General features: G+C 37.7%; 1 protein-coding gene across 4 annotated transcripts in view; it reads right to left on the bottom strand.

Annotated features, from left to right (window-relative positions):
* NME7 (NME/NM23 family member 7) overlaps positions 1 to 12488 on the bottom strand; it is a 177985-nt gene that overhangs the window by 61121 nt on the left and 104376 nt on the right. For 3 of the 4 annotated variants that reach the window (XM_078156505.1, XM_078156506.1, XM_020974713.2), the window contains 2 exons: positions 9761 to 9868; positions 2657 to 2758 (listed from right to left, as the gene is read on the bottom strand). In XM_078156505.1, coding sequence (XP_078012631.1) covers positions 2657 to 2758; positions 9761 to 9868 — 210 coding nt within the window. The remainder of the gene's footprint in view (positions 1 to 2656; positions 2759 to 9760; positions 9869 to 12488) is intronic. The other variant, XM_020974714.2, reaches the window with a different exon arrangement.

The following is a 12488-nucleotide window of genomic DNA, read 5'->3' as shown; positions in this document are numbered from 1 at the left end:
CCATAGTCCATAGTGAATGACCTTATAAAATGCCAATTCCAGGATACACAATATTTAACATGTCCTTAAGGCATTCCGGTTTGTGGTTTGGCAGATTGGAAAGGTGGCACAATTAAAGAAAGCTTGTGCTTAGGGTGTGGTAAGAAAACTGCAAGATAGCTTTTATCAATGATCTCTGGACTTATCTGTGGAATACAGGTCAAATGTGTACAACAACTATTCCAATGAGATGGTGTTACGTACCTCTATGGAAACATAAAGGCTAAAATGAAAATTTCCATAGAATGAAAAAAAGATGTAGATAAACTGAACAAATTTGTTCTACATTTTGTGATAACCTGAAGAAGAGAATTCCTGAAATATCAAATGAGTGAGTTTCAAAAAGATGCCTATGTGTATGTATGTATATAAATACATATATGTTTATCTATATAGATAAATACACACATGCTCACACACTTATACAAATATATAAAGAGAGAGACCTATACAAATCAAAGAACATTTTAAAATTGGCTAGTTAGATAAGAGATTGGGACTCTGTGGACTAACTCAGACATTCAGGCCACAGTAAGAACATGAGGGCTGCTTGTGACAGGCCTGTTCTTAGTCCAAAGATCTTTTATCTAGAAAAACTAATCAGTGCCCAGGAAGTAGTAGGAGGCCATCAGGGACTACAATTTGATAATATAGTAAAACCTTACCAGAAACTCTGTGAGGCTGCACAGCCCAGTTCAAAGAACGCTGGACTTGTACTTGGCCCTTGGTTAATACTTTTTGAATGGAATTAAGAGGAACCCAGTGCCTATCCCCATAGATCTTACTGGGATGCCGAGTCCTGTGCTGTTGTTTGCATGGATGCAGAAGAGGCAGGTTATGTGATACAGCTGAATGGAGGCAAAGGAACTGGGTTCAAATCTTGGCGCTGTCACTTACTACAAGGTGACCTTGAGAAAATCATCTTACCTCCCTGAGTTGCATTTTCCTCCCCTGTAAAAAATGAGGGGGTTGGAGCAAATGATGAGTAAGGTCGAATGGTCTTAAGAGGACCCAAGTTCTCCTTTGCTCTGGTCTAACTGTCTGGGTACAGCATTCTGGATCAGCAGTTCTGGAAATTTACAGTTGAAGGGTCTACAAGGTAGCATACTCCTTTTCCATGCTCCAAATATGAGGGACAAGAATCATATCCTCAATTCTGCACTTCCTGCTCATTTGGAAAGAAGAGTTGTGGCTACCAGGTCTATGGCATGAAAAGGTGACTCTGGGGGGCAGCTGGGTGTCGCAGTGGATACAGCACCAGCCTTTGAGTCAGGAAGACCTAAGTTCAAATCCAGTCTCAGACCGGAGACTTAACACTTACTAGCTGTGTGACCCTGGGCAAGTCCACTTAACCCCAACTGCCTCGCCAAAAAAAAAAGAAAAAGAAAAAGAAAAGAAAAGGTGACTCCAGAAACGTTTACCTAGCATTGTGCAAGTTCCTGCCCTGGACATTATATCCCTCAAGGAATAGAGCAGTGTAGGCTAGAATACTTAGGAAGAGTTCATGAATGAGAAAGACTTGCACCGGACCATGAAGGAAGGTACACCAAGCACAGGAAATAACACGAGCGCAGACAAGAAGAGAGGAATGGTAATGGTGAATTCCCAAGGCAGTGAGGAGACTGAGCTAGATGAAACAAATGAGTCACAGTGAGAAGTAGCATGACATAAGGCTGGACTAGTTACACAGTTACAAATAAGAGCTAGGAAAGGGTTGGGTGTTGAAAAGCCATGCCCGTGTGTGTGTATGCACATATGTTTGCGAGGTATCCCAAAAGTATTAGTGAAGTTTTCAGCTATTAAGGCATATATGTATATATTTGTATATATATTTGTGTGCATAAATATATATATGAATACATCATAAATATATGTACATGTTAAATATTCATATACTAAAAGATAAACAGCCCATAAGCAGAATCTGGGAGACTTACAAATGTGCCAGCCCAACTGAACATTGGTAAATTAAGACCTGTCGAGGTGCCAAAAAAAATTAGATTCTACCTTCAAAAACAATGAAGGTAATACCCAATGTTGTTAAACAACAATTCGCTTAACTGTTTTTTAGAAATAATTAACAGTGTGCACAGGATAGTCAGTGTATGCAGAGGACGGGCATCATGGCTACCCTTGTACTGAACAACACCACAAAGATTCCCATCCTGGCATCGGGTCCATGGAAGTCCTCTCCAGGCAAAGTGCCCAAAGCAGTGAAGATTGAGAGAGATATAAAACACTACCACATTGACTGTACCTACGTCTACAGAATGAGAGGCCATAGGCCAAGCCTGGAGGACCCCAGGCCACTGCAGCGAAGTCCAACAAAACCACAATGCAGGCTCTGGTCCCCGTGTTGGTCATCCCAGCACACACTGATGAGAATTTTAAGGTCTTTGATTCTGAGACTGCCAATATGGGGATGCCAATCATGCTTAATTCCAATTGTGACTGGAGGGCCTGTGTTCCTTCTCACAAAGATCATTCCCTCTGATGCTCCACTTTGAAGCTGCGGGCAGCTACCATGCAGCGTCTGAATCCTATTCTCCTGATGCTTCCAACCGTGGCTAACGTGTACTTGTAAGTTTGCACTGTTTTTCTGCATTGCACTACTCACACTTCTGGCCTCTGCTCTTAAAAACAGGATCAGCAGCTGAAGACCAATGCAGAATTTCCACGTGATCAAGCACCAGTTTCTTCTGCCCTCCTTCCTCCTCAGCTAGAAGGAAAACAGAATGACTAGCCCTCCCTAGATGGACACCGCAAACAGCGGTGCCACCAGTGAATGATTTCTTTTTAGTGACAAGTAGATAAGATATATAGCCTAACTTCTTACTTTGATTTTAAAAAAATCTTTCATGTTTTATAAAAAGAGAATTGACAAACTAGGAATCAAAAAGAATGAAATTAGTCACTCATACTGAATTAAAATATAATAAAGATTTAATAAACTGAACTATTTTGAAAACTTTAAAGTTAACAAAATAGGGTTTTAAAATCAAATGAATAGTAAATTAGATTATTTTCATATTTTACAATTTTTTAATTTTACACTATTAGCTAATAGTATAAATGCTTTTATTTAATCAAGGATGGACAACTTAATTTAAACAAATGATTATCCTGGAAAAGTTATAAAAATTACACTAATATCTTTGCTAATTGCTCTTTCCTTTTGTGGATAATAATCATTCTAAAATGTAAAACAGTATGATCAAGAGTATGATTAAGATTTACATATATGGGATTATGGCCCTGTGACCATCTATAAGAAAATGTCTGAATACATAAAACATTCAAAGTATAATTATGTAGAAGCAGACAAGATATGGACTTCCCACCAAGTATAAACAACAATCTTCACTCAGAGGACATCTAGCCAAAAGGTACCTAAAAAAAGAATCCTCTGAATAACATAACCGAAAAAGATTTACCCAGACTTTGCCTCAATGCGTACAGTGTTAAAGTCCATTACCTGTCCTGCTCCCTCCCCAATGTCTTACTATTTGCAGGTTTTTCCTTCATATCAAGACTAAATTTGCCTCTTTGCAACTTCCAACCATTGCTCCAAATTAGACTTTCTGGGACTAAGCAAAATATATCTACTGTCTCTTCCATATGACAGCTCAAATAACTGATGACAATTATCATGTTACCCCTAAATCTTCTCTTTTCCAGGCTAAACATCCTCACCAACTTTAACCAGTCCATATGTAGCATAATCCAGAGGACCTTTGCCTTTCTGGTTGTCCTCACGAACACTCTGAGCTTATCCACGTCCTTCCTAAAATGTGATGCCCTGAGCACATTACTGCAGAAATGGGTGGTCAGGGCTGAGAACAGTAGGACTGCAATCTCCCTCTTCCTGGACATTACGTAAGCCTCCTTCCATGAGTCACTCATATTGAGCTTGCAGGTCACTAAAACCCTCTGACCTTTTTTAGATAAACTAGTCTATTAGTTTTATCATCATCATCATCACAATAATAATTAACATTTATATAGCGTCTAGTACGTGCCAAGCCCGGTCCTAAGCACTTTACAAAAAATATTTCATCTAAGCCTCACAACAACCCTGTGAGGTAGGTCCTGTTATTATCCCCAGTTTTCAGATGAGAAAACTAAGGCAAACAAGAGTTAAGTGACTTGTCCTAGGTCACACAGATAGTAAATGTCTGAGCCAAATTTGAACTCGGGTGTTCTTGACTCCAAGACCAGCGCTTTATCCACCGCACCCCCCCATCACCTCTAGTGCTGCATATCTCATGAACATGAAGTAGACAACACGAAACCAAGTGTAAGGATGTATATTTATCTCTATGGAGTCCTATTTTATCAAATTCATCCCCAAATAGTAACTTTTCAATCATCTCTTTGTATGCTGACTCTGCCATGGGACATGTCAGCCATCCCTCTCAGGTATGTGTCACCTGAAAATCTCAGAAACACCCCATTTAGGTCTTTATTGCAGTCACTGAGAATACCTTTACAAAGCACAGGTCCCTGGTGCATTCCATTAGAGATCTAATTCCAAGTTGACAACAAGTCATTAATGAAAACTCTGGACTTGGTCATTCAATAAGTTCTATTTAATCCTCACAACAACCCTGAAAGGTATATGCTATTATGAATCCCATTTCATACTTGAGGAAACTGAGGCAAACAAAGTTAAGTGACTTGCCCTGAGTCACACAAACCAATAAACGTAAGAGGCCACATTTGAACTCAGGTCTTTCTGACTCCAGGCCTAGTGTTCTCTCTATTGCATTACCTAGCTACTTATTTAAGGACCTGTAGTTTTAGGACTCCAATTACTTTTTTTCTTTTCTGAAAATTAGGAAAATAAATAGTGCATCTGTCTAGTCCTGATCAACCTTTCCATTCTCAAAAAATCTTTGAGAGATCACTGACTGACTCTGCAATAACACCTGCCACTAAGGACAGAGTTTATCTAGGTCAGGTAACTCATATTCATCAAGGACAGCTAAGTGCTTGCTCTCTTTCTCTTTCTCTCTCTCTCTCTCTCTCTCTCTCTCTCTCTCTCTCTCTCTCTCTTCTCTCTCTCTCTCTCTCTCTCTCTCTCTTTCTCTCTCCCCACCCCCCTTTCCCTACTTATCTTAGGTAATAACTCCCTATTTGTGTTCTATACTGTCCAGCCCCCAAATCATTCTTGTCAAGAAAAAGAGATGCAGAATCAGAATGAATAAGTTCATCTTTTTCTTTCCATAGCTTAGCATGCTCCCTTCTACCCTTCAATCCTTTCTTTCATTCTTCTCCTTCCTCAATGAAGTTAGCAACAAAAATAAACCCTTTTGGTCGTCCTTTGCTTTCTTCACTGCACACATTGTGCTTCTTACGTTATCCTCACAGTGCAAGGCTGTGTCTAGGTATTTGTTCTTTATATTCTATTTTCTGTATTTTTAAGTTTGCTGAAAAGTTTTCTGTGTGTTCACAGCAGTCACTGTACATAACCCTTCCTTCTCCCTCCGTATTGGAGTTGTTCCTCTCTGGATCTTCAGAATTTTATTCTTGAGACTCCCAGGTCTCCTGGGCCCACTTGGCCAGTAGACTTTTAAGCCACAGGATCCTACTTATCCTCTCAATGAACTTTTCAAATTTTTCCTCCCAAAACTCTAGGGTTCATGTCATTTCATTCCTAGCTTTCCTTTCCTTCGGTATCACCATTTATAACTTGGAATGGTTTCCAACTCTGCCATAATATTCTCCCCAGGAACCAGTTCATCCTTGTTGGTGATAATCAGATCCAAAATAGAAAGTCCCTTAAGTGGTGCTCTAATCTTTGCAAATTTAAATAATAATCAAGGCAAATCAAGACATCAGCTTCTCTTCTGGGAGAGGAGACAATTCCAGCAGCTGTCTAGATAACTGAGGTCCCTCATCTTCTCTACATTTTATCTCTAGGCTAAGTTTGTCATCTAATCTCCAAAATTACCTTATTCCTCATTTGGTCTAGGTCAGAAGGTCTTGACCTTTTTTGTGTCATGCCCCCTTTGGTAGTCTGGTGAAACCCACGGACCCTTTCTTAGAGTAATGTTTTTAAATGCATAAAATGTACAGAATTTCAAAAGAACCTAATTATATTTATAATAATTATCAAAATATTTTCAAAAACCAAGTCCGCATAGCCAAACTCAAAAACCCCTGGTCTGGTCTAAGTGGTATGTAGTATTTTCAATTACCAATGTACAATCAATATGTAGTCAGAATTATTGCATATGTGTTTTTCATCCCTCTGTACTACACACTAGAGTGAGATTACCTTTAAATACTTGGAAGACTCTTGAAATATAATCACAAAGCGCAAAATTCCTTTTTAAAAGTACATATTATAAAAAGCTTTCATATTTCTGAAAAGCATATAAAGTTAATTTCTGTAAACTATGCAATTTTTATGAATGTCATCATATTTTAAATTCATTAGAACTCTATATTTAAATGAATCTCATAACAAATCATTTTATAAAATAAAATATCCATCAGGAAAGTGAATAATGGATCTTTCATTTATCTTTTCTGTAAACCTAGCTTGTCACCATTGGCTTCTTAAATGTAAAACACACTTTATTCCTCTTATAAGGCCATTTAGAGTAGTAGGAAAAATCAAGTTTTCATCACTGTGTAGAAGATCAAAGCTTAGATGCTCAAAGCTCCTATATAAATCTTCCATCAAAGAAAACACAAGGGTGCTTAGGGTCTGGTAAGTTTTTGTTATCCTTGGATCACATACAACATATATAAAGTGCCTAGTAGACACCTTACAGCACTCTACAGATATCAGCTCTAAGTGTTATTATTATTATAAATAAAACTCATCCTAAGATAGCCCATTCCTTGAAATTGGTCTTTAATAGAAAAAAAAATCAGTTTTGTTTTTTTTTTTAAAGATTTTGGGTTGCCTTCAGTCAGCTTACTAGTTAAAGGCATAGATGTTTGTCTCTCTGGAATAGGCAAGGCTATAAACTGATGGAAGCCTTCTACAAAGTAAACCTTGGGGCAGCTAGGTGGCACAGTGGATAGAGCACCAGCCCTGCATTCAGGAGGACCTGAATTCAAATCCAGCCTCAGACACATAACACTTACTAGCTGTGTGACCCTGGGGCAAGTCACTTAATCCCATTGCCTAGCAAAAACCAAAACCAAAACCAAAGTAAACCTTGATTGAATATGAATTATAAGATTTTGGTGATAAAAAGAGTCTCAGTTATCATTTAATCCAACCCTATCACTTGACAGATGAGGAAACTGAAACTCCAGGAAAGAAAATTGCTTACCCTAGGCTATCTAGCTAGTTGACCAAACAAATGGAATAGAACCCTGGCCACCAGATTCCCATTCCATTGCTCTTTATATGTATGGAAAATGCAACTGGTTCAACCAAACCAAAAGCCCTGTCTATTCTGGCAAGTGGTCGCACAGACGGAACTTCAGAGTGCTTTGCTTATTAACTTAACTTGAGATGCTTTCATCTATTACAATTTGGAGTGATAGTTAACACTTACCAAAAACCTTTCTTTCATTAGATTTTTGTTAAATCTTTAATAACCTTACACAGCTACAAAATATATCACTTAACAGCAAAGTATTTGAAATCATGGATCATTACAGTGTCTATTAAACCTAATTAGGAGCCTTATAAAGCTGATAAGCAACATGTGACCTTTAAATAAGGTTTCAAAATCTGCAAAGAGAAAATACATCATCTCATTTCATCTTCATAACAACAACAACTGATACTATGGGTGGTATTATCCCCATTTATTTCCATTTTGCAGATGAGGAAAGTAAGGCTCAAAGAGGGTAAATTACTTTCCCATGGTCACACAGAGAGTATAAGAGGCAGGGGGTGAGCTCAGGTAATTTGGATTTCTTTTTTTTTTTATTATTTTATTAATTTACTTTGATTTATCAACAATCACTTCCATATGCTTTTGAGTTGAAAATTTTTCTCCCCCTTCCTCCCCACCACCCTCCCCAAGACGGTGCACAATCTGATATAGGCTTTACATTTACATACCCATTAAACATATTTTCGCATTAGTGAAGTTGTAAGTGAAAATTAAAACCAATAGGAGGAACCATCAGAAAGATGAACAAAACTCAACAGAAGGTAAAAATAAGTGATAGCATTCACTTCCATAGTTCTTTCTTTGGATGTGGACAGCATTTTCCATCCCGGGGCCTCTGGAGATGTCTTAGATCCTCATAATGCTGAGAAGGGTTCAGTTTAACAATCTTAGTCACTGCATAACATGGCTGTTATTGTGTACAAAGTCCTCTTGGTTCTGCTCACTTCACTCAGCATCAGACCATACAAGTCCTTCCAGGTTTTTCTGAAGTCAGCCTGTTCATCATTTCTTATAGTGCAATAGTATTCCATTACATTCGTATACCACAACTTGCTCAGCCATTCCCCAATTGATGGGCATCCTCTCAATTTCCAATTCTTTGCCACCACAAAAAGAACTGCTATGAATATTTTTGTACATGTGGGTCCTTTTCCCATTTGTTTGATCTCTTTGGGATATAGCCCTAGAAGTGCTATTGCTGGATCAAAGGGTATGCACATTTTTGTAGCCCTTTGGGCATAGTTCCAAATTGTTCTCCAAAATGGTTGGATCATTTCACAACTCCACCAACAATGTATTAGTGTTCCAATTTTCCCACATCTTCTCCAACATTTATCATTTTCCTGTTTTGTCATGTTGGCCAATCTGATAGGTGTGATGTGGTACCTCAGAGTTGTTTTGATCTGCATTTCTCTAATCAATAATGATTTAGAGCATTTTTTCATATGACTATAGATGGCTTTAATTTCTTCATCTGAGAACTGTCTGTTCATATCCTTTGACCATTTATCAATTGGGGAATGGCTTGTGTTCTTATAAATTTGTCTTAATTCTCTATATATTTTAGAAATGAGGCCTTTATCAGAGAGACTGGTTGTAAAAATTCTTTCCCAATTTTCTACCTTCCTTCTAATCTTAGTTGCATTGGCTTTGTGCAAAAACTTTTCAATTTAATGTAATCAAAATTATCCATTTTGCTTTTCATAATGTTCTCTATCTCCTGTTTGGTCATGAATTCTTCTGTTCTCCATAGATCTGATAGGTAAACTATTCCTTGTTCTCCCAGTTTACTTATGGTATCAGCCTTTATATCTAAGTCATGAACCCATTTTGACTTTATTTTGGTATATGGTGTGAGATTTGGGTCTATGCCTAGTTTCTGCCATACTCTTTTCCAGTTTTCCCAGCAGTTTTTTTCAAAGAGTGGGTTCTTATCCCAGAAGCTGGGGTCTTTGGGTTTATCAAATAATAGATTACTATAGTCATTGACTACTGTGTCTTGCATATTTAACCTATTCCACTGATCCACCTCCCTATTTCTTAGCCAGTACCAAGCAGTTTTGATGATTGCTGCTTTATAATACAATTTAAAATCTGGAATTGCTAGGCCACCTTCCCCTGCATTTCTTTTCATTAGTTCCTTTGATATTCTGGATGTAATTTGGATTTCAAAGAGAGCATTCTACCCAGCATGTCATGGGGCCTCTCTACCAATGGGGTATTTCACAGATTAACACTCTTTTTGTAAAACAACCATGTAATTTCATAGACCAATATTTTTTTAAAGTTTTCTTACTTAGAATACAATACTATGATTAAAATTTAGATAGGACTTTGGTCCTTGTGCATCTTACCTCTAAAAGACCATCCTCAGGCAGATCAGTACAGTGAACAGCATTCTGAATTTTGCTCTTCCCAAAGAGAGCTCGGAGGGTTCCAGGGCGGAGATGACGAGCTATTTCCTATGAAATATATTTACATAAAAATAAAGTCATGGTTTTAGGAAGAAGATTATCAATGACATGAAGTACTTAAATAACCTCATACATAACATATATCATTAAATAACTCAATATAGACATAACCTAATATATGTGTAACCTGATATATGACATTAGCATACAGATTTTTCATAGATCATATGTGTGTGTGTGTGTGTGTGTGTGTGTGTGTGTGTGTAAATAAAGGTACAGGTATAGATTTTTGTAAAGCTTTTTCACTGTCCAATCTTCCATACATCCATTTAAACTACTGCCAGAGGAAGAAAAGTAATTGAAATTTTTTACTGTTAAGATTATTAGAATAAAACAAAACTTATGCCTGGTTCAATAATGATTATAACTCTATACTTTATATCAATAATGGAACTCTCAAGTAATTCATTAAAATGAACGGATTTAATGGCATCCAATAACAGGTTAACAAGAACATATAACTCGTACGATTGTATTAGCTCACATTTCTAGAAAAGCTATTTGTACATTATTCTCAACTCAACTGAACAAACATATATTAAGTGTCCATTGTGTTCAGAGTATTGTACTAGATCAGTGGTTCTCCAACTTTCTGTTCACCACCCCAGACCCAATGTACTTTACCCACCTTAGTCTATATTCTTCCCCTCCATCCACTCTGCACTCCAACCAAACTAACCCTGCCATTCTTTCTGCGTGGCTCCATCTTCCACGCGGCCCCCTTTGCATCTTACCTCTTAGAATCTCTTATCTCCTCCAACACTCGGTTGAAATGCCATCTTCTTTGTGAATCCTTTCCTGATCTCCCTACAGCATCTAGGCAGTGTAGTGTTTAGCCTGCCGCCCACATAGCCACGAAGACTTCTGCTTGAGTCCAATCTCAGAGACACTACTAGCTCTTGTAGTAGCAGGCATTTTCACAGACATCATTTACTTACTTTAGACCCTCAACAATCCTATGAGATAGGTAGTTAAAGTGTCCAGACAAGCTAGCTTTCTCTCTATTCCTCATATACTGCACTCCATCTCCCAACTCTGCCTCTGCACTGACTGGCACCCATGCCTAGAATGCCCTCTCTCCTCACCAAGGCTTCACAGAAACTCTTCCTTCAACATAGTTCAAATGCCGCCTTCTACATGAAGCCCATCCTGATCCCTACAACTGCTACTGTCCATTCTCCCTAATCATTTTGTATTGAACTGTCTTGAATTTATGTGTTTTCCCTGTACTTGTCCTCTCCCGTTTGAATGGAAGTTTCTCAAGAGTAGGGGTTGTTGGGGGCAGCTAGGTGGCACAGTGGACAGAGCACCGGTCCTGGATTCAGGAGAACCTGAGTTCAAATCCTACCTCAGACACATAACACTTAATAGCTGTGTGACCCTAGGCAAGTCACTTAACCCCACTGCCTAGCCAAAAACAAAAACAAAACAAAACAAAACAAGAGTAGGGGTTGTTTCATTCTCCCTAAATGTATCTCTAGGCTCCTAGCACAGTGTAAGGCACGTGAGCAAGTAATAAATCCTTGTTTATTGGTTGAATATGAATTTCTCCATTTTATGAAGATACTGAGACTTAGAATAATTAAGTGACTTGCCTAATGTCTGTCACATGGCTAAAAAGTACTAAGGCAAGATCTCAAGGGCAGGTTTTTCTGTTCTAAGGCTAGGAATCTTTCCCTTATAGTTGAGCAATAATCTCTCTCTACCTCCTCTCTCCAAAAGAAATAAAATAAAATAAAACAGCATCCATTTTGTTCTTGCTATCTCCCAGCCCTCAGCAGATTCACAGCAGTCATTTTTATAATGCAGAAGATTCATGGAATTTCAAAAACAAAACAAAATTTCAACACCTGAAATTAATGGGAATAAACACTACTTAACAGCACAGAAAGATATATTTATAATTTAAATAAGGTTAAAACAATTCTTCTACCTTAAAATAGTTTTTTAAAAATCTCAAGAGATTTTTCTCAATTTTTTATACTAAAATGATAAAGAATAATAAGTAACAAAAATTTCGGATTACATAAATCATTCATGAAGAAACAAACTACTATTAAAATATGATGAAATACTTCTATTCTTCTATTATTCCAAAGATTAATTATCAATTATAAAACCATAGAACATTAAGTAGCTGTCTCTTAACTCCATTAGAAATTAAAGCTTTCTTTTTAGTTTAATCATTTCCTTCTGCAAATATATGGATAAAATGACCTCATGTTTTCTCATCTCTAAAGCATCAGGTATACCTGTTGATTTCAGAATTCCTAGCATCCTTAAACTGTAACTCAACAACAAGCCCTCAGGCTCCATTTAGTCTCTCTCCCCACATACTACCAGATTGCATATAATTTTTTTTCAGAAGATGCACATCTATTATGATCTTTAAGATACTCAGAGGAACCAGGTTTTATAATCCCCCTTAAGTAAATAGACAAGCAGAACACTTAAGATCCCAGCACTTAGAAAGGTGGGTGTGTAATGTTTGTTTGTGACTGCAGAATTCAGAAAGCCAGGCCACATTGCAAAAAGTGAAACTGGTAGAACATGACGTTGACTTGTTGCCTTCAGAGGCTCGGCAGCCTTTTAGTCTCTACCGAATTCC

The sequence above is a fragment of the Phascolarctos cinereus genome, unplaced genomic scaffold, assembly GCF_003287225.1.
Source record: "Phascolarctos cinereus isolate Bilbo 61053 unplaced genomic scaffold, phaCin_HiC Scaffold_5;HRSCAF=322, whole genome shotgun sequence".
Lineage (NCBI taxonomy): Eukaryota > Metazoa > Chordata > Mammalia > Diprotodontia > Phascolarctidae > Phascolarctos > Phascolarctos cinereus.
Note: the sequence above shows the minus strand (reverse complement) of the source record. Positions and strands in the feature narration are given on the sequence as shown.